At 37.4% G+C, this 24,909-nt stretch overlaps 2 protein-coding genes across 2 annotated transcripts; one reads left to right on the top strand and one right to left on the bottom strand.

Annotated features, from left to right (window-relative positions):
• Positions 1–399: 399 nt before the first annotated feature.
• Positions 400–19,495, bottom strand: LOC112044089 (uncharacterized). The gene is made up of 8 exons (XM_052887611.1): positions 19,365–19,495; positions 18,097–18,267; positions 17,527–17,760; positions 16,881–16,953; positions 14,849–14,938; positions 14,345–14,478; positions 13,376–13,471; positions 400–2,177 (listed from the first exon to the last, which is right to left on the bottom strand). The coding sequence occupies exons 1-8, from the start codon at positions 19,493–19,495 to the stop codon at positions 2,105–2,107; spliced, it is 1,002 nt and encodes a 333-aa protein (XP_052743571.1). The 3' UTR covers positions 400–2,104.
• A 2,207-nt stretch (positions 19,496–21,702) lies between these two features.
• Positions 21,703–24,900, top strand: LOC112044088 (uncharacterized). The gene is made up of 4 exons (XM_024079826.2): positions 21,703–22,280; positions 22,509–23,129; positions 23,274–23,441; positions 23,904–24,900. Exons 1-4 carry the CDS (start codon positions 22,247–22,249, stop codon positions 24,062–24,064), a joined length of 984 nt encoding a protein of 327 aa, XP_023935594.1. The 5' UTR covers positions 21,703–22,246; the 3' UTR covers positions 24,065–24,900.
• The last annotated feature ends 9 nt before the right edge of the window (positions 24,901–24,909 follow it).

Here is a 24,909-nt window from a genome sequence, read left to right as displayed (position 1 = left end):
CACAGAGAATTAAGATAATTTTCTGGTATGCAGGTTTCCTCACGATGTTTTCCTTCACCGATTGAGACACGTGATATTTAATTTCTTAAAATACACACAACTGAAAAGTTGGAGGTGCATGCCCCGGACCGGATTCGAACCCACACCCTCCGGAATCGGAGGCAGAGGTCATATCCACTGGAGTATCTCGTGGAGCATTTTACTTGAGCATATTCAGCTAGTTAGTAACAACTTTTGGTAAACTCCACTCCTCCCTACTTGTATCAATAACAAGATTGTTAAAAGTTGTACCTAACCAGCTGTTTATTTTAATGTTGCTTAATTAATAGTTATGCAACTGAACAGCCACAATGACTCGTTCCGACGCTTAAATCTTTATTACCTGGTAGCCCAGTTAGCTACCATAATCAACAATTTTCGGAAAATTAACTTGACAGTAATCAATTGTTAAAATTCTCCACGGATCCTGGCTAAGTGGCATGCATTTCATAGATGCAAGAGTGACTACCTTGGAACATTATTATTAATCCGAATTAGAAGAAAAAAAATACATTGTATATTTAGTGCATACTCTAGTTATACACCATCTACACACCACTGCCCACTATACTGACTTAACTTTATGAGTGTTTGTTTAGACACTCGATTAGACAAACTAGAGAAACACATTATGGAGCTCAAAAAACAAAACTCTGAAACCAATAAGGAAGTAGAAAATCCACCAATAAGGGAATAAAAAATCCACCAAGTTTCTCTCTAATCAATTTTTTTCGTGTTTGGATCAATTAATCAATGAAACAATTTTTTTCGCGTTTTTCGTGTTTAGACAATCGAATGCACGAAATCAATATAAAATACATTTTAAATGATAATAAGTTAATCTGGGACTACACAAGATGCTCTCCGGCTTATGGAAGTGTAACGCCGGGGTGAGAATATTCAAATATTTTCATAAAAAAAGAAAATCTCAGTATTTCATAGACCCGAACTCATCATCCAAAGCCTCATAATATCATTTTCAATTCCATAAAATTATGGTGCATCAACGGGGTACCAAGCTGGTTCATAAAGCCATTGTCTCAAATATGAAAGCTGGAAAAATCGTAAAAACTTACAACATGATAAAAGATGCAATTTGCATGATTATGCGCATCCAAAGCACCCATAAAGTGGGATATTATAATGTGATGGTGCGGCCAGCGCTCGCACTGTAGCAGAGAGCAAGAGATGACTTCTGAAGACATCATAATAATGTATGTACCCCATGCTATATTTATACTTATACTAGCGTTAGACAGAACACTTCTGACAGAAGCTGGTTACTTATCTACACAAAGGCCCAATGGATACCCCGCGGTTTCACCCGCGTAGTTCCTGTAGGAGTACGGGGATTAAATATAGCTAATGTTACTTACTAGCGGACGCCCGCGACTTCGTCCGCGTGAAAGTCGATCTAAACTTTCAGCTACCCCTACTCTAGCCCTACCCTACCCCTACTCTAACCATTTAGGCTGCACACGCGATGGAAGCTTAAAAAATGGAGTACCTATCTTCTCCCGTTTTCCCAACATTTCCCTTCACTGCTCTGCTACTATTGATCGCAGCGTGATGAAAGGATACTATAACCTGCAAAGGAGTATGAAGGGCAATTGTACCAAGTTTCGTTAAAATCCGTCGAATACTTTTTGTTTCTATAGCGAACATACAGACAGACAGACAGACAAAAATGCGCATGCGCCGCAGTGTAAAATGACGACAAAACACCCAGTCAGTCTTAACAACAGATCAAAGCAGTTAAAACACTGTATATAGTAGCAACGGAGCTTGCCCAGCAACAAATTCATTCACAATCACAGATAAATGATAATTTATTATCATATTTCTTATCGTACTTTCAGTTTCACACACAACACATCTGTCAGCTACTACTACAATCAAAGCCAAATCTTCAAAACGTAGAATATGTATTTGAAATGATTGTTAGAAGCATTAAGATTTTTGACTAATCTTTATAACCCTATAGGAGCTGTATGCGGGTGCATTACAAAACCGTTGGTACTGTCACTCTTCAGTTGGTCATCGGTGCAAGCTGCCAGGAGTCACTTCACTTCCGTTTGACCGGCTCTCCGGGTGGAGTATCGATTTTCTCGCGTGTTATCTCATACTGCGTCTCCAATCTGTGAACAACAACTGTATTTTATCATAATCCGATAAGTAAATCGATTATTAATAAGCTCACTCCGTGAAAGCTAAACGCACAAAATGCGTCAAAATTATACCCTTTCCCCAACTTAAATTATGGTATCAAATTTTTTTACGTAATACGAAGCTGAAGTGGCAATGAGCAGACCACATAGTTCGAAGAGCCGATGGACGTTGGTAACTCAAGGTGCTGGCGACCCTGCACTAGGTGGTGCGAGGACATCAAGCTGGTTGCAGAGAGCTGTTGCATGCTGGCGGCTCGAGACCGCTGTGTATGAAAGTCCATGCAAGAAGCTTATGTCTAGCAGTGGACGTCCATCCATGACTTTTTCTGTTGCCAAACAACATTGCTTTGTTCCAGTCTAAAGAGCGTGGTTGCCGGTGTGATTTCAGGCACAACTCCTACGCCTAGTGTTTATGGACACAGGCCAGCACTTTGTAGGTCATGCTCTTTGCATATCCTGCGAAGTGTTGCTCCCTTACAGGTTATAGTTTTTCACTTACAATTTTTTAATTCTACCCATACCTCTGACGGTTTCTACGCGGCATCGTACAGGAATTTCCAATTGCTTGGCGTTACGTCTTTACCGGTAGGGTGATAACCAACCACGACCGAAGACTACCACAAGATCTGACCCTTGCTTGTAACCGGACCTCTCTGTTAATAACACAACAGTACCAACTATGCCAGAGAAATCGTCATCAGCCTACCATCAGCTTGGTCCGTCAATTTGCAGTGCTACACAACTTGCAGTTCATGATGCCGTGAGGTAAGATCTCTTTAATGTGTGCCGGAAAATTCCTCCACATTTAACCTCATACGCCAAGTAGGCACTTATAATACAAAGTGGCCCGAGTGTTGAGAAGGTGGTAATGTACGCAGCGAATTAGTTTGTCGAGCGTTGACACACCGGCAGAGCCTTGGTGTGTTTAGAATTGCAAAGGATCCGCATTTTAAACGCGCCAGTCGCGGTGGACCTTTCATATTACTTGGATAAAAGTACAGGAAAAAATGTATCATCATCAGCTGATAGACGTCCACTGCTGGACAAAACGCCTCTTGTATGGACTTCCAAACACCACGGTCGCAAGCATCCAGCGGCTCCCTGTTACTCTCTTGGTGTAACTGGTCCACCTTGTGAGAAGACGACCAACACTATGTTTTGCGGTGCCATAAAAGAGATCATGAAAGACAAACTCCATCAAAATTGGCATGTGTAAAAATAGAATGATTAACAGCAGCAGAAGAGGAGGAAGATTGAAGAATTATAACGAGTGATATTGTTCGTTAAAGATTTCAGTCGAATTGATAACCACTTTTAGAAGGGGTGGGAAACGTCAGATATGCGTCATTCATTTGACTTTAGAGACACTAGTAAGTCCGTCTGTGCTAAGAAACAAACTCAATGTAAAGCTATATATTAAAAGTAAGCTATAATCCACCTACTGGTGATTGAAGGCTTATTTCTAGTTTACTACTTACTTATCTTAATCGAAATCTATGGCGCTTTTGGATACGATAAAAGTTTAGCTGGCGGGATCGCCAGCTAAACTTTTATCGAATCCAGTTCTAACACATTTTTTCTACAGTCTAACCAGGGGCGTAGCTACCGCCGTATCAGCCGTACCAATGATACGGGGCCCCCCGGACTACAGGGGTCACTTATGTGTGAAAGCAAAAATTTGTAAAAAGTAATCTATAATATAATTTAATCTGGTGGTGCTCCCCGAAAAAAAAAACAAAAAAAAACTGCAGAAATGACAAAAGTAAAAATAGCAACACTGTGTGCTAAAAGAGTTAAGGTAGAGTAAACCAAAAACTATCTACTTTAGCTTTGGGATATATAATTTCCAATTCATTTTGAAAGCTCAGTGACCTTGGGATTAATTCTGCCATAATAGCGTTCAGTTTAACGACAAATACCAGTTCATGCTTCATTTTGAAGTCAGTCAAAGGCCATCTTCCATCCATCCAGTGGGAACGCCGCCTGCGGCCGGTGGCTGACCGCACAATTCGAAGGTGACTTGCAGATAGCGGCACACGCCCGCCCGGACCACATTGATAAGCGATAAGCGCATTTACATCTCTCGTTCAATTCTATTGCCCGCATACTATTTACTCGTGGGTGGCAACTTCATCTTTATATTCGTAGAAAATATTCTATACATTTCTAGATGTATCTACAAAGGATTGGGGTATAGGTTTCCATAACTAAATTGTCAAACAAATGGAAAACAGACAGGTCTTCTATTAATTTCGATAATAATTAAAAAATCAATAAGACGATTATACTATTGTCGACTTTTGCAATAAAAACTGGTGCTAACCGGCTGTTTTTTATTGTAAAATCTGCCATCAACAAAAGAAATATATTTTGTACGAGGAATTTACAGCATACAAATATCTCCAGGGACAAGCCTGTCGATAACTATTCGTATTGAGAGCTAATGAGAGTTAATTTTAACTTGACAATGCCCTAAATATAATCTTTTGCTTATGGCTTAATATCCCCTAAATTTTAGGGGATAATTTAGAAAATGAAAAACGTCCCGAGGACTTGTTAAACCTGAGACTTTGTAAACTATAGGTCTGCACAGCCACAGCGTCACAGGAACTTCGGCATTTGGTAGGCAAATGTAACATATGTATTTATTAAAGTATGTAAAATTCAGTCACCACCCAAAATGTATCAGAAATTCCGAGTTCCTGCTTAATTTGATCCCCCGTGCACACGTTAGTATAATCGGCGACAAATTATACAGTTCACGGCGGGACTCGAACCCGGGACGGCGAGGTGAGAGGGCGTTCACCTGGTGCCATTGACTCGGAAACCTCTGGAAGCAGCCGCGTCATACTGATGTCATAGAGTAGGTACGGCAAAGCCACTGACTAGCCTACAAAAGCTCTACTACTGCACATTAGGTCATTAGCTAACTCGGTGTCTTTATTAATAGACACCGAACTAGTTTTGTATTTAATGATTCTGCATTTTAGGATTCCATAAACAACAATGAACCCTTATAGATTCGCCATACTATTCATACATGAGCCACAGTTAGCCTATGTAACTCTAACTACATCAAGCGCCAGTAATTTTTCGTTTCTGCATCAACTAACATGGTTTTACGTCATTCATCGAAATAACTTTAATTAACGCCATTTTCGTTGAAATAACATCGCCACTTACCACCATTGCCGCTAAAGTAATGTCATTTGATGTAAAACACGATGTTTTTACCGGGAAAGAGGTTTAAGTAAGACATTGGCCGTGATGAATTTCCACGCGATGGGGTCGTCATTGTCTCAATTTAATATAACACTGTAGAAGCCGGATACCAAGAGTAAAACCACGCGGCACAGCTAACTAGAGAAAGATAGAAATGACATCCATTCTCTCCAGGATTTCCGGCATTTGATAACGAAAGTCAGACAAACTTGACAAGTAAAGTTACAGGCCAACTTGAACAAAGAAAATGTTGTTTGAAGTTTGAATTAAATGTTACTCAAATTGGAGAAACGAAGTTCAGAGTTTCCTCTCCTCGATTATATCAAAGAAGAAACTCATCAATTAAATTAATGTTTGTGTTACATAATACTGAATACCTTATTCAATGGGATGTCAACTTCCCAATATACAGGATGTTTTTACAAGTGTGCCTAAAATATTAAATTCTTTATTATTAGCGAATATTGAATAAAGCTGCATAGTTACATTAGTATTTATTATGACGTTAATATTAAAAAGTCATCAATGGATTTATAAGAACAGCTATTTTGATATTACAAATTCATTCTAAATCAATACAATTTGGTATATATTTTTAATTAGTATAGTTTAAGCCCCAAAACAATCATGATTTTTTTGTTGTAGGTAGTAACTAAAAATACCTTATCTTGTTTAACTTATCCCCCGGGATAATTTAGATTTAGGTAACTAGTAATATAAAAAGATTTACAAGGATTATTATTTTTTATCATTTATTTAGTCATTTACTTTGTCAGCTTCAGCTTATAAATTAATCATATTAATTTATAAGCTGATTCTTGCATAAAATACAATTTTAATCAAAATCGACCTTTTATTCTTTTGAATATTTTTGAAACTTCACGATTTTGTCTTTCCAAGCACATTTTAAACACATCCTGTATATGAAAACTCCACATAGAAACTGATTTCGAACAATTGTAAAAGTATGACGAGAATCTGTCTGTACTTATTTTTGAACAAATTAAATACAGGGGTTCTCACTTTTTGGTGCTTGGTTAGCATCTTCGGATCATGAGTTGTTGGGTTTGAGTCCTGAGGCCCTTGGCTCGGAATATAAAAGAATGAGTTTTATTACTTTTTAAAACTTCACAGCAACAGTCTGGTAATTTGTTGGTGTTATTTCCAAAATAAATTACCGTTTAGTACAAGTAGCAGTACAATTAAAAACTCAATATTTTGTATTTCAGTTAGGTATTATTTTAAATGATGTCGAACCCTGTCCACAGTAGAAGTCACAAATTGAATAATCAAACCACGCGTATCCAGAGAGGACAAGCAATATAATCTAATATACCTAACATATGTATAGATACGCGTAATGTATTACACGCACTAACAAAGAGGAATCCCAATTTCTGAACGATCGCATTGCCTACGCACGTAATTGCTAAACTAACTTAACTTTGCACTTCAAAAACTTAAATGTAACCCTTAATTATATCACCATAGAGCTTCATATACGCGCACGCAAATGTAGTTTGTAGTTAGAAATTAGGGCAGTGTGAATGGGGTCTCTTTGTCCCGATCTCATAGTTTCCTCTTTGATTACGACGCATTTGTAGTCTGCGAGGCGATTGAATTGAGGGTTATCTTATTGAACAGGCATCTAATTTAGTGGTCTTTCGTACCCCCGCGTCAAATGCACGCCTAACTCCCTTCAACCCTCCGCTGCTACTTATTGACCATTACGAGATACGTACGGTGCGGTTTTTTACCGTAAATTCCTGGTAACAGGGGAAACCTTTCAAGATCCAAACATCAAATAGGAAACTTTGATGTACTTTGATGAAATTGCTTTTTATTTTTCTATGAAGTTTTTCCAGAAATATTATTTTTATCATACGAAACGAGATACCTGGCTAACATTGGAAAAAATACGTATTTTTATGATAGAAGTGATCTCAAAACTAAAACAATATTATGAAAAGAAAGTGGAGTTTTTGTGAAAGATTATAAGTAGGTAAATAGATACCCAGATACAATCTTTTTGGCGCTAGTGTTCCAACAGATAGGCCCTAGGTTCTATTTGCAGCTCATGTCGCAGTTTAGGATTTTATACATATTTTCTAGACTTGGCTAGGTATGATCTGATGTTATAGTCATCGGCCCAGGCTTATTACCACCCTACCGGCAAACAATACAGACGACTTGTACTTAGTGAAATTATTACTTTTTAATTAATGCTAGATTATAAGTGAAAATTGTAAAAAGGTACTAGAATAAAGGCTTATATATTTATTTATTTTTATTTTTTTACTAAGCGGGAAGTTTGAAACAAACCTCACGGTATGGGTCGTGCAATATCGTATAGGAAAGCTCGTAGACGAAACAAATAGGTCCATTATTCCCCCGTCGTTAGTGTCACCATTTCCCGACATTATATCCAATACCAATAACACGGCACCTCGAGGTTGTACAAACACTTTGGTAAATGAAAACGCGGCCCATAATTCGCGAGCCCATTCATCACGATATGAACAAAAGCTTTTAGTGGCACAAAGGACTGACGTCGCGCCGCGTGCCCGACGACAAACAAGGGTTGATATAGTGCCCTTTGGTCTAGTGCCGGGTTGGGTCCGCTAAGGTTCTGAATTTGACACCCATTTTAAGTCGAAAAATAAAGAATTCAAATTGGATCGAACATTCATCTAGGCGTACTCGTAATCTTTCGACCTAATTAGGTCTACTATGACATCATTTTCGTAAATTTTCATTTGGCGGCTACTCCAGCCTCACAGAGCGTTTAAGAGAGATGATCTTGTATCGGCTTATTCATCTGAGTTTCTAAATTTAATTCGCAAAGGGTCAAAATAATATACAGGGTGCTCGGGAGTATTTCCCATAACTTCAAGGTGTTGTCGAGTCTACTTATAGGAGCCGACCTGCATAACTAATATTTTGTTAACTAAAGCATATAAACTTTTTATGTTTACATACAAAAGTAATTCAAATAATTCCGACCATCCATGTAATACACGACGTTATCTATCCTTGCATTTTAAAATACGTAAAACTTGTTTTTTTTTTTAATTTTGATTTTATCAACCTATAATCGGCTCACTTCTGAGCTCGAGTCTCCTCTCAGAATGAGAGGGGTTAAACCAATAGTCCACCACGCTGGCCCAATGCGGATTGGCAGACTTAATAGGGTAAGTCTAGGATAGATGCCCCACTTTTCGAAAATGCTAAATAACTCCGAATTTTATAATCTTAGAGCATTGCGTTCTTTGGGAGATATTAAATATATTTCTTAATGTTCTATATTATCTGAATCGTTCTGATATAGACTGTGTAGATTTTGTGTAAATTGTAATTTTTTGGACCTCTAAAAAATGGGATAGACGCCTACTGTGGCGGATAGAAGACTTATCATGAAAAAACTTCTGAGGATAGGTGCCCTTAGTGGGGATTGGCGACTTAGTTTGAACATTGTAATTGGCTTGTTCTGAAATCAAACAACTATATTATTATAATCAGTCTTTATGGTGTTTTATATAACTTTCGTTTTCATTTCTTGGTCATCTTTGTCAAAGTTATGCTTTAACTGTAGTTTTTTAGCAAACTGGTATGCTAACTGACGTATTGCTGTTTGGTCCAGCGGAAATCCAGCTTCTCCTAATTTGAATGTAAGAGCCACGAGTCGTTTTTTGTTATTACAGCATGTTTTCATAAAACAAATAAGAATAAATGCTGGATATATATAATTTTTTTCAGTAATAATTATGCCAGACAATAACTACAATGATATAATGCAATACAATACAAAGTAAAAGTAATTAAAATTTAAAACAACAGTACACATACAGTAACTTTGAAAATAAGAATTACTGTTAATGGCAAATCTTCGTCTTAATATTTTAGATGGTATTCCTTATATTCTAGAAATCTGATTTACGCCTTTCTCTCTCTTTTTCATTTCTTCAAACGCTGCTAGCATACTGTCTTCGGTCTAGGTTACAGTACGAGGGACAACACCCTGTTTCCTTTAATATTTACAAGGCATTTTGCTCTCCTGCAACAACACAACACTTATAATAAACAGTTGGGGATAGTTGCCCTTAGGGGCATCTATCCTAATAAAAAACGGGGCAACTATACTTTTTGTAGGGGATAGATGCCCTTATCAATAAAAACAAAAGTTGAGTTTCAATTACTATAAAATCTATCAGTTTACATAGGCTAATCTTCAATGCATGCAGACAAATAGAAAAAAATAGACATTATAAGCGAGAGAAAAAATACACTGTTGGAAGTACTTACGAATCTTATTTTGGCGCCTTTTGTCGTCTCACCGCGGAAGATTTTTACTCACACAGACGAAGCATATGCACTCCGGTCGAAATTCCTCCCGACACTAAGGTTTGCAGGGGGAGGACTCGTTACTTACAGTAAAATTTAACTCTCACAGTGTTCCTAACATAGTGAAATAAAAATCAAGTCATCTATCCCACTGGGGCATCTATCGCAGAAAATTACGAAGATTCTTTGGTATGCAGGTTTCCTCACGATGTTTTTCCTTCACCGTTAGAGACACGTGATATTTAATTTCTTAAAATGCACACAACTGAAAAGTTGGAGGTGCATGTCTCGGACTGGATTCGAACCCACACCGTCCGGAATCGGAGGCAGAGGTCGTATCCACTGGGCTATCACGGCTGCAAAACTTGACCTGCTAGCTTCTTTCAGCCTTAGTTGAATTATTACATCTACTTGTTAATACGATTAGGACTTTTTTATATTTTTATTATTTTACAAAATACTATTGAATATTAATTGATTATGAAACACGGCTAAAACTCACGTGATATTACGTCGGAGTATGCCCGACTAGTTTCCCCTGACTAAGGGCCCCGTATGGGTTCGAAACTAGTCGGGCATACTCCGACGTAATATCACGTGAGTTTTAGCCGTGTTTCATAATCAATTAATATGAATAACACTCACGATAGTTTAAATTCTAAAATACTATTGAATAGCTTCTGTGCACACTCCGCAATATATATTTCATTTCATATTTATATAGTTCAGGGCAGTAGTGAAACATTGTTTGTCACGTGGTACCTCAGCAGCCGATACGAGATCTTTCAGTGACGGACCGTCACCGGTCGCTGACCCCGCGCACCTGGGGTGTACAACCCAGGGTTGTCAACAATGACAAAACTCGACATTACCATGCAATCCAGTGAGTTTAAACTTTAAAAAATCGAATTCAAGGATCAATGCATTATATGCCACACCTGATTTGATATGACGCAAGACGTCGCAGTGCAAGACGATGATCCAGTCAGTAATCCTATATCCAATAGAACGAAACAAGTGAAACACTGTCCGTTTTAGCAAAAACAGCTTCAATGAAACGTCACTATAACGACGCAAAGCTTTAATGAGGCATAGCGTTTAAAATTATATGGAAATCGGGATGCCACGCACTAATTGGGCATCGTTCTTATACCTATGACTCGTCAGTTAGTTGTATCAAACTGAAAACGGTAATAGTGATAATGAGACACTGTTCACTAAACAAACATCTTTCAATTCTAGGAATGCTGTCTGTAGAAATTTCATCTGTGAAAGATCCTTTATGGAGGAATACGAAACTCCGATGCATGGAATGTTCAGAGGAAAGAGACTCCATGAGGCTATCGTAGACGTATCGTAGGCGGCCTGCTATGCTTCTAGGGCAAGCTAGACTGGATGGAGTAATCCAGCGGGGATCTACACCGAAGATCCTTGCATAACGGCCAATAAACTGGCCAAGTGCAGAAAACACCCTGTTATAAGACAAAGAAGTAAATGGGTTGCCGCATCAAAGCAAATTGTAGGGCTAACTAGTCGGTAAAAAAAATCAACAGCGATTACTATAAACTGTAAGAAATACTTTCATGAGTGGCAACCCTGACCGCCAATACCCAAGTGTCCACATTAAATGCATTCACAACATAATACAATACATCGTATTGATGAAACACGAGTTTTTTACCTCCCTCCGATTCATACATTCCCATAGTATTACCGCGGGAGGTTAGGAGGGTCATCGTACTCACTCAAACTTAACAAGTCATTTCTTTGACGGGCTCTTTTGTCGGGGCACGCACGTGCGCGAACTTTTGCTTTTCCCACGAAGTTTTTTATAGTTTCACGTTCAATTCAATGAGCCCTTTTTTTTAGTTTCAGTACAGTACAGTATGAAAAGAAAGGAATATAATATCCTTTTATGAACATGTTGTTCCTTTTGTAGGAGAAAGTTCTAATCCCCTGAGTGAGGAGAGATCTAATATCAAAACTTCAAAAGACGCAAAATTATCTCAAACTAGTTTTAAAGAAATTAAATTGTAACTACACGTCATTACCTAATAGATGTACAGTAAATATCTGTAGATATTTACTTACTTTACTTAATCATTTTTTTAAGGAAGTTTCAATCAACGTTTTATTTAAAAAAAAGATACTCTTAATAAACTTATTGGTCATTGAGTAATTAAATATTTTATTTTTTTTAATCTACATTTTGACGACTGACTGTGATGTCTCTTGATTTCAAGTGTAATGCAGTTAGATGGTATCGCGTTAATGGAAAGGAGTACGGCTCATTTGCCATAATTTGATAACTAGCCACGGAACGAGAATTATTCAGAAAATACTGAAATCCAGGACACTAGATGTCTTTACAACCCAATATCTTTGCAAACTCAACAGAATGATCAAGAAGCAAGATAGACAAATATCATAGTATTCCATGGAGTCACAGACAAAGAAACAATGATACGGGGCCTCCGGACTATAGGGGCCTCTTACGTGTGAAAGCGAAAATTTGTAAAATGTAATCCACAATCTCACTTATTCTAGTGCTTTTAAATAAAAAACATAAAAAAACAAACTGATAGTGATTTTGACGGCCTCCGTGGACGGACGTATTGGGTTCGATCCCCGGCTGGGTCGATTGAGGTTTTCTTAATTGGTCCAGGTCTGGCTGGTGGGAGGCTTCGGCCTTGGCTAGTTACCACCCTACCAGCAAAGACGTACCGCCAAGTGATTTAGCGTTCCGGTACGATGTCGTGTAGAAACCTAAAGGAGTGTGGATTTTCATCCTCCTTCTAACAAGTTAGCCCGCTTCCATCTTAGACTGCATCATCACTTACCATCAGGTGAGATTAGATTCAAGGGCTAACTTGTTAAGAATAAAAAAAAATTATAGATTTTTTACTTCAGAAATGACAAAAAAAACAAACAAGTAATCTCGTTTTTCCCGGATTAAGCGCCCATAACGTATTTACAAACATCCTAGGTACATAGATTAAGTCATTGTCATATTTATTTTAAGCTAGCATTTTGTTTCTTTTGTAAGAAATCTTTACCCTTCATTTGGGCCCCCAAATTGTGATACAGGGCCGCACCAAGACACGCTACGCTGCTGATCCTACTAGAATATTCTTGGACACCTTTACTAAAACAGAACTTGCTTTAACTCTAGCCAAGGTAATTAAGCAAGTTATAGAGGGATTTTACTTCACTTCTTAAAACTCACAACTACTTTTACCTGACATACATAAACTAAACCCGTAATATCAAAATCAAAATCAAAATCAAAAATCATTTATTTCAAGTAGGCTCAGTTTACAAGCACTTTTGACACGTCAGTTGACTATTTGTAAAGATTCTACCACCGGTTCGGAAGGCAAGTTCTGCTGAGAAGATACCGGCAAGAAACTCAACAGTTGCTCTTTTGAAAAAGTCATACAGTATTATAATTTACAATTGATAACAATTACTGTTTACATTTCTTATAGTTTTACTTCCTGTGTGAAGGTGGAAGCTGATCCAACGGCCTCCAAGCATCTTTATCATTAAGGAACTCATTAATGTTGTAGTACGCTCGAGTAGTATCCTTTTCAAGTTATACTTACCTCAAGTTCCGAAGTCGACAGTCCGAGATGACACTGATCCTGGACCTCGAGTCGCCAGGTAGCGGCGGCAGCGCGCCCTTGGACCTCCCCTGCATACTACAAATCGAAAAAAATGAGACCAACATCTAGGTAGGTATATTATTGAAACCAGTTAAGTTAAAGAGTATGTTTGTTTGTTCTCAGGAAGTACTGATTGGTATTGAAAAGTTATTTTTGTGTCGGATAATACATTCATCCAGAAAAATTAAATGCTAGCTGAATATACAAGGTGTAATAAGGTGGATAAAACGCAAATGATAGATACATCACCTAATTATCTGAAACTAATTTGAATAGTTTTCGAAAAATCCTCAGGGTGACCAAGTTTTATTTTTTTTGGGATTTTTAATTTTTTTTCTTCAATCAGTTTTTTCAATGTTGCAACTGCCTAAGATTTTAAAGATCTAATTTTTGTTAAACATTACGGATTAAATTATAAAAAAATGTATTATGATACTATTTTTATGAATTACATAGTATTTGTTTTGTGTGCAATAATTATTTATCTTTCATAAAATTAACTGGAAAATCCGTACCAAAAATTTACCATTTGTTTAAAATTATTCATATCAGTTTTAGATAATTAGGTGGTGCATCTACCATTTGCGTTTTGTCCATAAATTACGTAACACCCTGTATAACACCACGCTACGAGCAATAGGAGCAAAGTATCAATGAATAATATGGCAAAAACTGGAGTTATCTTACTCCAGTTTACTCCTTAACATAAAGATAGAGCAGTTATAGCTTGGCAACTTAGTTCATAACACTCCCGATGTTCCGCGCGGGCCGTGTAGCGATGAACGAAAAACCCACGTCACTTCCCCGCACGCACAATTTCACACTCTCGCAGTCTTTCTCCCTGTCGCCCGCGTATCATGGGAATGTTATCGAACTTGCCAGACTACCGTTCCAGCCCAAATGTCTGACCTCGCTCTGCTGAGTGTGAACACCTTGCTCTTGTCGCTCCTGCGCTTGCTCTTGCGCTTCGCAGCCGAGTCCCCCGTGCCCCGCAGCGAGCTCCTCACCGGCGTCGGGTTCTTCACAGCACTACACACTGACTCCTGGAAATATACTCCTGGTACTGGTAGAACTTTTGTGGCAGATTTCACTTGACGGTCCTGGGTTCTATCACCAGCTGGTCCAGTTGAGGTTTTCTTAATTTATTTGGCTGGTGGGAGGCTTTGGCCGTGGCTTGTTACCACCCTACCGACAAAGATTTAGGGTTCCGGTACGATGTTGTGTACCTAGAAACCGAAAAGGGTATGAATTTTCATTCTACTCATAACAAATTAGCTTCCATCTTAGACTGCATCATCACTTACCATCTGGTGAGATTGTAGTCAAGGGCTAACTTGTAAAGAATAAAAAAAGAGGTCGTCAATTCTGTGGCATTATTACGAGTAAGTTATTAAGGAAACATGGTAAAGTTACCCTGGAGTATTCTTCTCCAGAAGTGCTGTAGTCGGTGACGTTTTGCAGCACCTCGCTCTCAGCGCGCAAGTTGCTCGACACCGAGTCGTCCTGATCATACAAACATATAGCCGTCATTATCACCACATTTTAATTCTTAATGAAGGGCTATCCTGTAACGATGTATGGTATAACTCACAAGTGCGAGTTTCTCTTTCTACAGTATCGTGTTAGACAGAGAGAGATGGGAATGAATTCGAAACTCGCACTTGCGAGTTATACATGACATCGTTACAAAATAGCCTTTCTGGCCAAGGTCTGAAAGTTTGGTTAGTTACTTGATTGACTACTAGCTGACGTCTCGCGGTTTCAACTATGGAGTTCTCGTTTTCGTGAGAGCACAGGAAAAAAATAACGCCTATGACATTCACAAATAACGTGACTATCTAGTAGTAAAAAAATTTCAAAATCGGTTCAATTAGATCTACACCCTGCAAAAACACAAACTTTACCTTTATATAACACTAGCGGACGCCCGCGACTTCGTCCGCGTAAAAATTTATGTAAACTTTTCTACCTCTACCTTACCCTGCTCGTAAACCTACCTAACCCTACCCTACCCTACCCCTACCTTACTCCTACCCTACCGCTAACGCTAACCCTACCCTCCCCCCACCTTACCCCTACCCTAACCCTACCCGTACCCTATCCATACCCTATCCTACCCTACGCCTAATCTACCCCTACCCTACCTCTACCTTACTCCTACCCCTACCTTACTCCTACCCTACCGCTATTCCCTAACCCCTCCCTACCCCTACCTTACCTCTACCCTAACCCTACCCTACCCGTACCCTACTCCTACCCTACCTTACCCTACCCTACACTACCCCTACCTTATCCGTACCCTACCCTACCCTACCCTACACTTTCCCTAGATTACCCCTACCCTACCTCTTCCCTACCCCTATCCTATCCCTACCCTCAGCAAAATTGGTCCAGCCTTTTGAGCGTGGTGCAATGACCAAAAGACTATAATTTCCCAAGCGACTTCTATGCTAATACTATAAAGAGGTAAAGTTTGTGTGGTTGTCGGGGGTAATCTCTGGATCTACTGGACCGATTTGGAAAATTCTTTTACCAATAGAAAGCTACATTATTTGCGAGTGTCATAGGCTATGTTTGGTCCTCGTATTCACACGGAAACGGGAACCACGTAATTGAAACCGCGGGGCGTCATATAGCGGCATTTCTGCGACTTCCAGAAATTTTGTATTATCTCCGAAACTATATAACTAATTAACATACTGTAAAGGGCAAATCTTATCTCTATAATATCCTTGTGATTATTAAATCATTTATTTTGATAAGGTTTTAAGTTTAGTTGTGTAAATAATGACGTAAACCTTAGTTTAAAATTTAAATAATTTATTAAAGTACTAAAGGTACTATATCTGCTAAAATATAAAAGATAGATATATGGTGTCGCGGACTTTTTTGTAGAACTTTTAAAGGTTCAAAAAGCCTCCATACATTTATTTCAGTTATACGCAATGGTTGAGGCAGCGCATGCGAATAAGTAAGTTTTTCGGTCTGACCTGTAAGAGAAAACCCGCGATATCTCAATAGTTATATATGATAGAAATATAAAATATAGCCTATAGCACTCCCCGATAACGTAGCATTCTACTGGTGAAAGAATTTTTAAAATCGGTCCAGTAGTTCCGAAGATTACCCCATTTCAAAAAATTGTTACAAACTTACAAACTTACAAACTTTACCTCTTTATAATATTAGTATAGATTAGTATAGATTAGTAAAGATATTACATTAGTAAATATGTTTTTACTAATAATAGTGAATAATTATTTCGTCGTCATCAACCCATATTCGGCCCATTTGTTAAAATGCACACAACTGAAAAGTTGGAGGTGCATGCCCCGGACCGGATTCGAACCCACACCCTCTGGAATCGGAGAAAGGGGTCATATCCACTGGGCTATCACGGCTCTTAATAATTATTTAGTAACATTAAAGAAATCTGTTAACTAACGTATGATGATGTGGTAGTCACAATATCCAATGACTCCGTCTCTTCTGCTGGAAGATTCACTTTACCAGGAAACCTAAAACAATGACTATGTGCATATACTTTATGTACTAGAACCTAGCCCTAAGGAGTTCCTTGTCCTAGCCTATTAACAGTATTTCCTAGACAATAAAATAAGGAACACTTTAATGGTTGCCGAGAATAGAGTGATAATTTTGAATACTTAACGATAACTATCAGATGTTAATGAATATGATCGAGACCGACGGCTTCACATGCTCTGCGGCATGAAAATTAGCATTGAAATTTTCTAGAAAGAAAAATTCATTATTAGGTAGCCCAACCCAAGACTTGAGCCCAGGACTTCGTGATCTTAAGCCAGATAAGCTAACCACTGGGCCAATGAGGCCGTTGGCTAGAAAGAAAAATAGAAAATGTTTATTTGAAAGTTGTGCTACACTACACAATGTAGTGTGTACACTAATATGTAGTGTCCGATGCCTCAACTAACTGGGCATGTCAAAACCAAAACCCTGAAAAGGTACCAGCTCAGCATTATGCTGCATGACGAAGCATACAGCGTTGACTTTCAGCTGGATCAGGTTCAGTTTACGCCTTTACAGAACCTCAATTGACGGAGTGTTCTTACCAATATTCTTCCGGTATATCCTCCACAAAAGGCATTTCGATTGAAGAACTGCTGGGCCATTTATTCAAGCTCTCCTCAAACGGTTGCTCCAGGACAGTCAGCTCCTGCTTACACCAGGTGTCCTTGGGGGAAGGGTCTGGAGGCTCGTCTGGGATCCAGGACTCTGCCCGCTTGGGTATGGAACAGCTTGGATAGGCGCTTGTATCTTCGCCTGGGTCGTGGCGGAAGAAGTACCTAGATGGAGATGCTCATAGTTAAAGTTGTTTTGGATAATGTAACATTGCTTTTAAAGACAAGTTAACTCTTGACTGGTAGTAACTAGGTACTACTGTACGGACGTTGGGGGTTTCGAGGTGCTGGAATGATGTCCGCGCAGCTGAAAGCGCAGTGGTTGACCCCCCACTAGGTGGACCGAAAACATCAAGCGGGTTGCAGCTTCGTTGGATGCTGGCGGCTTTAGATCGCTGTGCTTGGAAGTCCATGCAAGAGGCCTATTTCACGTCCGGACGTCCATAGGCTGATGATGATGATTATGATGATATAACTTAATAATAATAATGATGTACCTACCAGTTGAACAATTGAAGCCACGCTTCAGCAGCGCAATGCACTGTGAAACATACGGTCTGTTTGTCCATGTATTTCTGGTAACAGATCTTGAATGCGTCTTCAAATATTTCCTCCCGAATGTCGAGGATCAACATGTCATTCTCTTGCTTCTGCAGTATTTCCGCCCTAAGGGATCACCGTCATCGATGAAAAATGTGAACAGGTATTATACCTACCTTATTTTTGTAGCTAGAGCAAACTTTTCGAGGTCTTGTGACCTTCGGTGTATGTCTAAAGGAACCTTTTACCTCAAAGTAAGCTCCATATTATGTTGAAAAGATATTAGCCGACGCCTCACAGTTAAACTCACGTAGTTCCCGTTCTGTATACAGGGATAAAATATAACCTACGACGCTACAAATAATGGGGATTTCTAGTGGTAAAAGAATTTTCAAAATCAATTCAGTAGATCCAAACATTTTTGACGGTCTCCGCGGTGAGTTTGCGCGGTGTATTTACAAGACGGAGGTCCTGGGTTCGATCCCCTGCTGGGCCGATTGAGGTTTTCTTAATTGGTCTAGCTGATGGGTGGCTTCGGCCGCGGCTAGTTACCACCCTACCAAAGACGTGCCGCCAAGCGATTTAGCGTTCCGTTACGATGTCGTGTATAAATCGGAAGGGGTGTGTAATCTCCTCTAAACTGCATCATCACTTACCATCAGGTGAGATTGTAGTCAAGGGCTATCATGTACCTAAAGAAAAAAATGAGATTATCCCCTATAATAACAAAAATTTTACCTCTATACCCGTAATATTTTATCAGACGCTCCGCAATTTTACTCGTGTAGTTCCCGTTACCTTGGAAATATGGTGATAAAAATAGCCAATAATACATAAAAGTAACGTGGTTTTCTATGGGTAAAATAATACTCTAAATTAGTGTAGTAGATCCAGAGGTATAACCTCGCAAACTTTACCTCTTTATAATATTTTAGCAGACGCCCCGCAGTTTCAACCGTTCCCGTGGGGTTATGGGGATAAATATTACCTATAGCTTATGACACCCGCTTATCACGTTATTTTAATAGCTTTCTTGTGTAAAAGAGTTTTTAAAATCGGTTTAGTAGATCCAGAGACTACCCCTACAAAACCACAGAATGGCACCAACTTCAAAGTGATCAGTAGGTGGAAAATGGAATGGAAAAAGTTATTTTTCCCTTTTTAGTTGTGTGGTGTTTATGTTTTGAAGTCGATTGTAATATTTTTTTAAATAATTAATGGTTAGGTACCAAGTTCTTTCAGGAACATCCTTTGGGAGCGCTACCAAAGTTCTTGGGTCGTCGGAAAACTGCAATTTTCTTCCCAGTCGTGACAATTTACATTTCACCGCTAGAGGAGCCCCTCGCACGCCACTATTCATGATTTTTCGAATGTAACGGTCCAAATTATAATTACATATTTCAGCTCGTGCGTATTAACATGACACCTGGCTAGAATTTAGTTTGTTTGGTTGTGTTTGGTGGTCAGGTATCGAGTTAACGGGCACGAGTTTTTGTACCTGCCATATTTAAAAGTTGTCTGTTTTTAATTCCTAATTGTCTATGAAAATCAATAAAAAAGTAGATGGCCTATAGTAGACAGCTAAGTTGCCTACGGTAGAAAATTCTTGTTTTTATTTTTCTAATTTGTCATAAACGCCGGCGACCTTGCTCCGCATGTGAGGTCAGAAGACAGCGTAAATCGGTGACGACACAGCTTATTAGCTTATTCTATTTTTAACCGACTTCAAGAAGGAGGATGTTCTCAAGTTGACCGGTATTTTTTATAATGTATATACATCGATTACTTGAAAACGCCTGAACCGATTTGAAAAAATATTTTTGTTTTAAAGGGTTTGTACTTCCCGTGTGGTCCTATATTCATCATGTCAGTATGATGATGGATACTTGGAGAAATCGAGGGGAACTTTCAAAATATAAATAGATGACTAGAGTGTATGTAAATTTTTTCGTTAAGATTTTTAAAGCACTACAATTTCATGAAGGTTTGAAATCGATTTGATGTTGGAGCCAAAATACAGTCGAAGGAACTCCTCAACGATTTACAGCAATTACCTTGTGTTTGGGCTTAAATAAATTGTATTGATGAGAACTTTCCACCTAGATGGGTAGTAATTGTCATTAGCGGTCTGGTGATAAAGACCAAGGTCAAATAAGGGAACTCCTTAACGGTTTACAGTAGCTACCTTGTGTTTGGGCTTGATTAATTTGTATTGATGAAAACTTACCACCCACCTAGATGGGTTGTGACTCATTAGGAATTTGATGATGAAGACGAAGGACAGTTAAGGAAATTCCTCGTCAGTTTAGGATTTTTTGAATTTTAGGAGGGAATGGTAGGGTGTTCATTTTGTGTATGAAAGTAATTTTTACACGTAGTATTTATTTTACAGCAATAATGGAAAAATAATAAAATTTTAATAAAAAAAATACAACCGACATCAAAACCTAAAAACGTAGCCATTAAACTAAAAAGTGAAAAATGACATCGTAATATTATTATGTTCTACCTGCTGAACAGTTTAAAAACGATGGTAAGCCGATGATGTAAGTATTGATTTAAGCTCTTATTAAAGATCTCTTATATACTATGCACAAAAATTAAGGGAGCAGAAAAAAAATCCAAATTTTTGGGGGATTTTCAACAGGCTGTAACTTATACAAAAATGGTCGTACAGCAAAAAAAAAAAAGCAAATTGTAGCTCTAAGTGTTTAGTTTTTGGATCTGAGTTTGAAATTTTTTTTTTGAAAATATTTTTCGAGTAATCATAAGAAAACCACCGAAAAAAAAATTTTTGAAATGTTTTTGGTTTTTTTTTTAATCTACGGACGTGGAAAAAATTTTTTCGACTCAACCTCTATATGGACCGGATAGCTTGTTTATTCAGATTTAATTTCGTTTTTTTTAAGTCTCGATACGAGCATTTCTCGCTGAGATATCGATGTTTGAATGGAAAAAGATCATTTTGTCTTTGATTACCAATATCTCAGCAACCAATGATCGCACAGAAATTTTGAGGTTAATTTTAAAAACTTGAATAAACTCTCTACAAGGATTGGCAATTGAATTTTGAATAAAAAATTTTTTTTCAATCATTACATGAATTTGAAAAAGCATCCAAAAAAGGGCTTTTTGTCGTTTTTTGGAAAATCAAGCGCCCAATCAAAAATATTGCGGAAACCACTGATGTTAAGTGTGCCTTTTACTGTTCAATATACCCACAAAAACCCTACAAACTTTCAATTCAATCCAGCCAACCGTTTTTTTTTCCCACTTGATCGAATTTTTGAATGAAAAAATTAAAGGAGCAAGAATTTCGCTCTGAAAATGTCATAATTTTTATCAAAAATGAAAAAAATTTTTTTTTTTTTCATTCTTCTCTCAATTCTGTATTAGTGACTTGAAAAATTTAAGAAAAAAAAAATCGAAAATTTTTGAGAAATGACATGACATTTTCAGAGCGAAATTCTTGCTCCTTTAATTTTTTCAAAAATTCGATCAAGTGGGAAAAAAAAACGGTTGGCTGGATTGAATTGAAACTTTGTTTTTTTTTCTGCTCCCTTAATTTTTGTGCATAGTGTATGATAATCTTCACAAATAGGTATTTTCAGTTTTATTTTTGCTCAATAATATTTTTTAACTAATTCAGCTCAAAAACGATAGTTAAATAAAATAAATAAAAGATAAAACTATTGTAATCTAATCAAGCGCGATAATCATGAACAATGGATTAATCACCTAGGCAATAGGCCGTTTGTTACGTATTGTGCTTATCAAAAGTACCCTTTCTGCTGAAATCTTAGAAAGCAATGAAAAAGTATAGCTTATTTTTTTAACAATTCGCTACGCTACTGTAATAGAAAACAAAAGTGGCCAGCCAAATAGAATTTTGTCTATGGATCTGAGTTTTGACAGTTATTTGAAAAATAAGTGACAAAAACGAAACGAAAATTTATAGGAAAATACACCGGAATTATCAATTATTTCGTATCATTCACAGTGCACGATGAAGAAAATTTAATATTGTTTAGAAAAGAGTATTCTTTATAATCTAATAGACGCTAAATAATGAGTGAATGTTTGTACTCAGTGTTTGTTGTTATCACATAAAATGTATACTTTGAAGGGTATATTTCCTGAACCAAGTAAGTGTATAAAAAATTGATTTTTAATTATTGTAATATCTATGCAGATTGTAGAATTCACAACAAATTTGTAGTATTAAAAATAGTATGTTACTCAGATGTATTAGGCATAAGATGCTGTCAGTTACTCTGTGTAGTGTGTACTGATTAAGTTATACTTTCAATTCGTTTTTTTGTCACATACACTGTAAATAAATCAAATAAACATTTTAAATCATTATATTTCAGAAAAGGAACAAAAAAAGAATTTTATAAGGGAAAATATGAAGCAGTTAAAATTAATACAGGGTAAATCACCCAAGGAAACGAAGCTCACTCTTAAATCAGTGAATCCCTCCAGATTTCCCCCTCAAACTGACTCTGCGTCCAACCTCGGACAGATGCAGTCTGTACAATCAAACAAAAGCGGGAAAACTAGTATAAGCATTGGCAAAAGTTATTCTTCAAATTCAAAGAAAAAACACACAGATTTACGAATAAAAAAGGGTGATATGGCCGAGTTCTTGAAGAGGAAAGAATTGCTAGCAAAGCAACAGGAAGAATTGGTGTTTGATGATGCTGAATCGTCACATTCATCTGGGCGGTTGAGAGATATAGCCTGTCAGACAATAGAGTCCGCCTTAACCCAGAAGCCTTCAGAAAGTAACAAGTTGACAATGTTGTATCCTACGAGGGAAGATGATGAGACTACAATGAAGGCAAGCGGTGACTCCGCGGGACACATGAGTCTCCAGCTCTCTAGCCCCGTCAGCGCTAGAAGGCTGGAAGAGAGTATCACTGAAGAGAGAAACCGTAGTCGACTAAATGCTATTCTAGAACGAAAGGATAAAGATCCTTACTTACCACCAGGTAAGCATTTGCATTAATTTATTTTTTAATATATAGCCATTTAGATAATTCCTCAATAAATAACCAACTCCAACTCTAGTATAGCAAATAGGACATACTTATGTGCCTTTATTTTTATAACATCATTCTTTATTGAAAATTCAGGTTATCAAAAAGGTGTTCTCCCAAAATACCTGCGTGAACGAAAAGAAAACATGAAAGAAAAAGAAGTGGAGGATGCCAAAACGAACGAAGACCATGTGGTATGCCCTCCAGGACATGTGACGCTGCCTGACGTTGAGAGAAAGGAGACTCTGCGCATGCTTAGGAATAGTAAGGAACAATACTTAAGCTGTAACTTTAAATAATAACAATATTCCAATTTCTAAACCAAAATTAGTGGGTAGAGTATTACAATGAATGGACCCTTTTAATTCCCATTGAGTTTAGCCCCATAACTGTGGAGCTATTTAGATTTTCTAGCATAAACTCCATAATATTTATATTATTATCAGAATGTACTTTTCCACTGCTGGATATAAATAAATAAATAAATACACCCAGACACTGGAAAACACACAAAAATTTTCCAATTGAGGGAATTGAACCCCCAGCTGTAAATGCATAAAGCATGCATTTGTGACTTTTTTGTTCTATATAGACCTTACTATGTGTGCATCCACCACATGATATATAACTGAGTATATTCAAATTCTCCTATATTATGATATGCTTAAGTATACATTATAGACTTAAACCTAATATTGGTGTTATAAGCTTTATGTTAAATTTCAGGTTTTGCTGAGTTAGTCAATGAACTGAACAAAATGCCAGTAAAGACTGACACACTTAGAATGAGAAACAGAAAAATGGAGCTCGAAAAGCAGTTGGCCAAACTAGAAGAGGGCATTAAAGTGTTCTCCAGACCCAAAGTGTTTGTGAAGATTGGTGAATAGAATACAACCAATCTGAGATGGTGGTATAAAATTGCCTGTGTTTAAGTACAATTTATACATATTTTTTGACATGGAAGTATTATTTTTTAGGTTGTAATCTATGAATGATCTCTGTATTGTTATACATGTAAATATTAATGTATTGGAATAATTTTTTTGCATGAATTTCCAGTAAGGTGTCAATTAATCACACCAACTTTTTAACCCACCCGCCCTAGTGATATGGTGAAATTTTTGGACTAAATAGACACAAGTGACCTCTCACTGTATTCCCCCGTCTCCCTTGTAATAATTTATATTTTTCCCCCCTTTCAAGCCACACATGATTAATGGACAATCCCTAACCTAATTTAAATCAGTCGGATGACAGTAGTTATGAACAGTGAATTAAGATGTCTGACTCTGCTGTGCCCATATAAAGTAAAATATCTTATGATTCAATTAATGCTGGTGCCTATTGCCTACTGACCACGATATATATATTTTTTGCTATATATTAATGTAAATTAGTTTGGCTGACAGTAATACACCATATAATTAGCTACTTATTCAAATTCTTGTATTTTTCTGTAAAACTTGTCTGTATGAAAAAATATATTAAATATAATTTGTACTATTAAGTACATTACAGTTATTTGTGTATTGTGGTAACATTCTAAAATTCTTGAGATTATCAATTTAATTATTGATTTTACAAGTATAACTTATTTAATAAATTACAATAATTTAGTATTATAATGCTATTGTATGTTCCTTGTATTAATATAATTGTATTGTTTACAGTGATTGTAATACTTTTTGGAAATTTTAATACATACTATTTTTGGTTTTGTAAATTATTCTTT

The sequence above is a fragment of the Bicyclus anynana genome, chromosome 19 (assembly GCF_947172395.1).
Source record: "Bicyclus anynana chromosome 19, ilBicAnyn1.1, whole genome shotgun sequence".
In the NCBI taxonomy this organism is placed as follows: Eukaryota; Metazoa; Arthropoda; class Insecta; order Lepidoptera; family Nymphalidae; genus Bicyclus; species Bicyclus anynana.
Note: the sequence above shows the minus strand (reverse complement) of the source record. Positions and strands in the feature narration are given on the sequence as shown.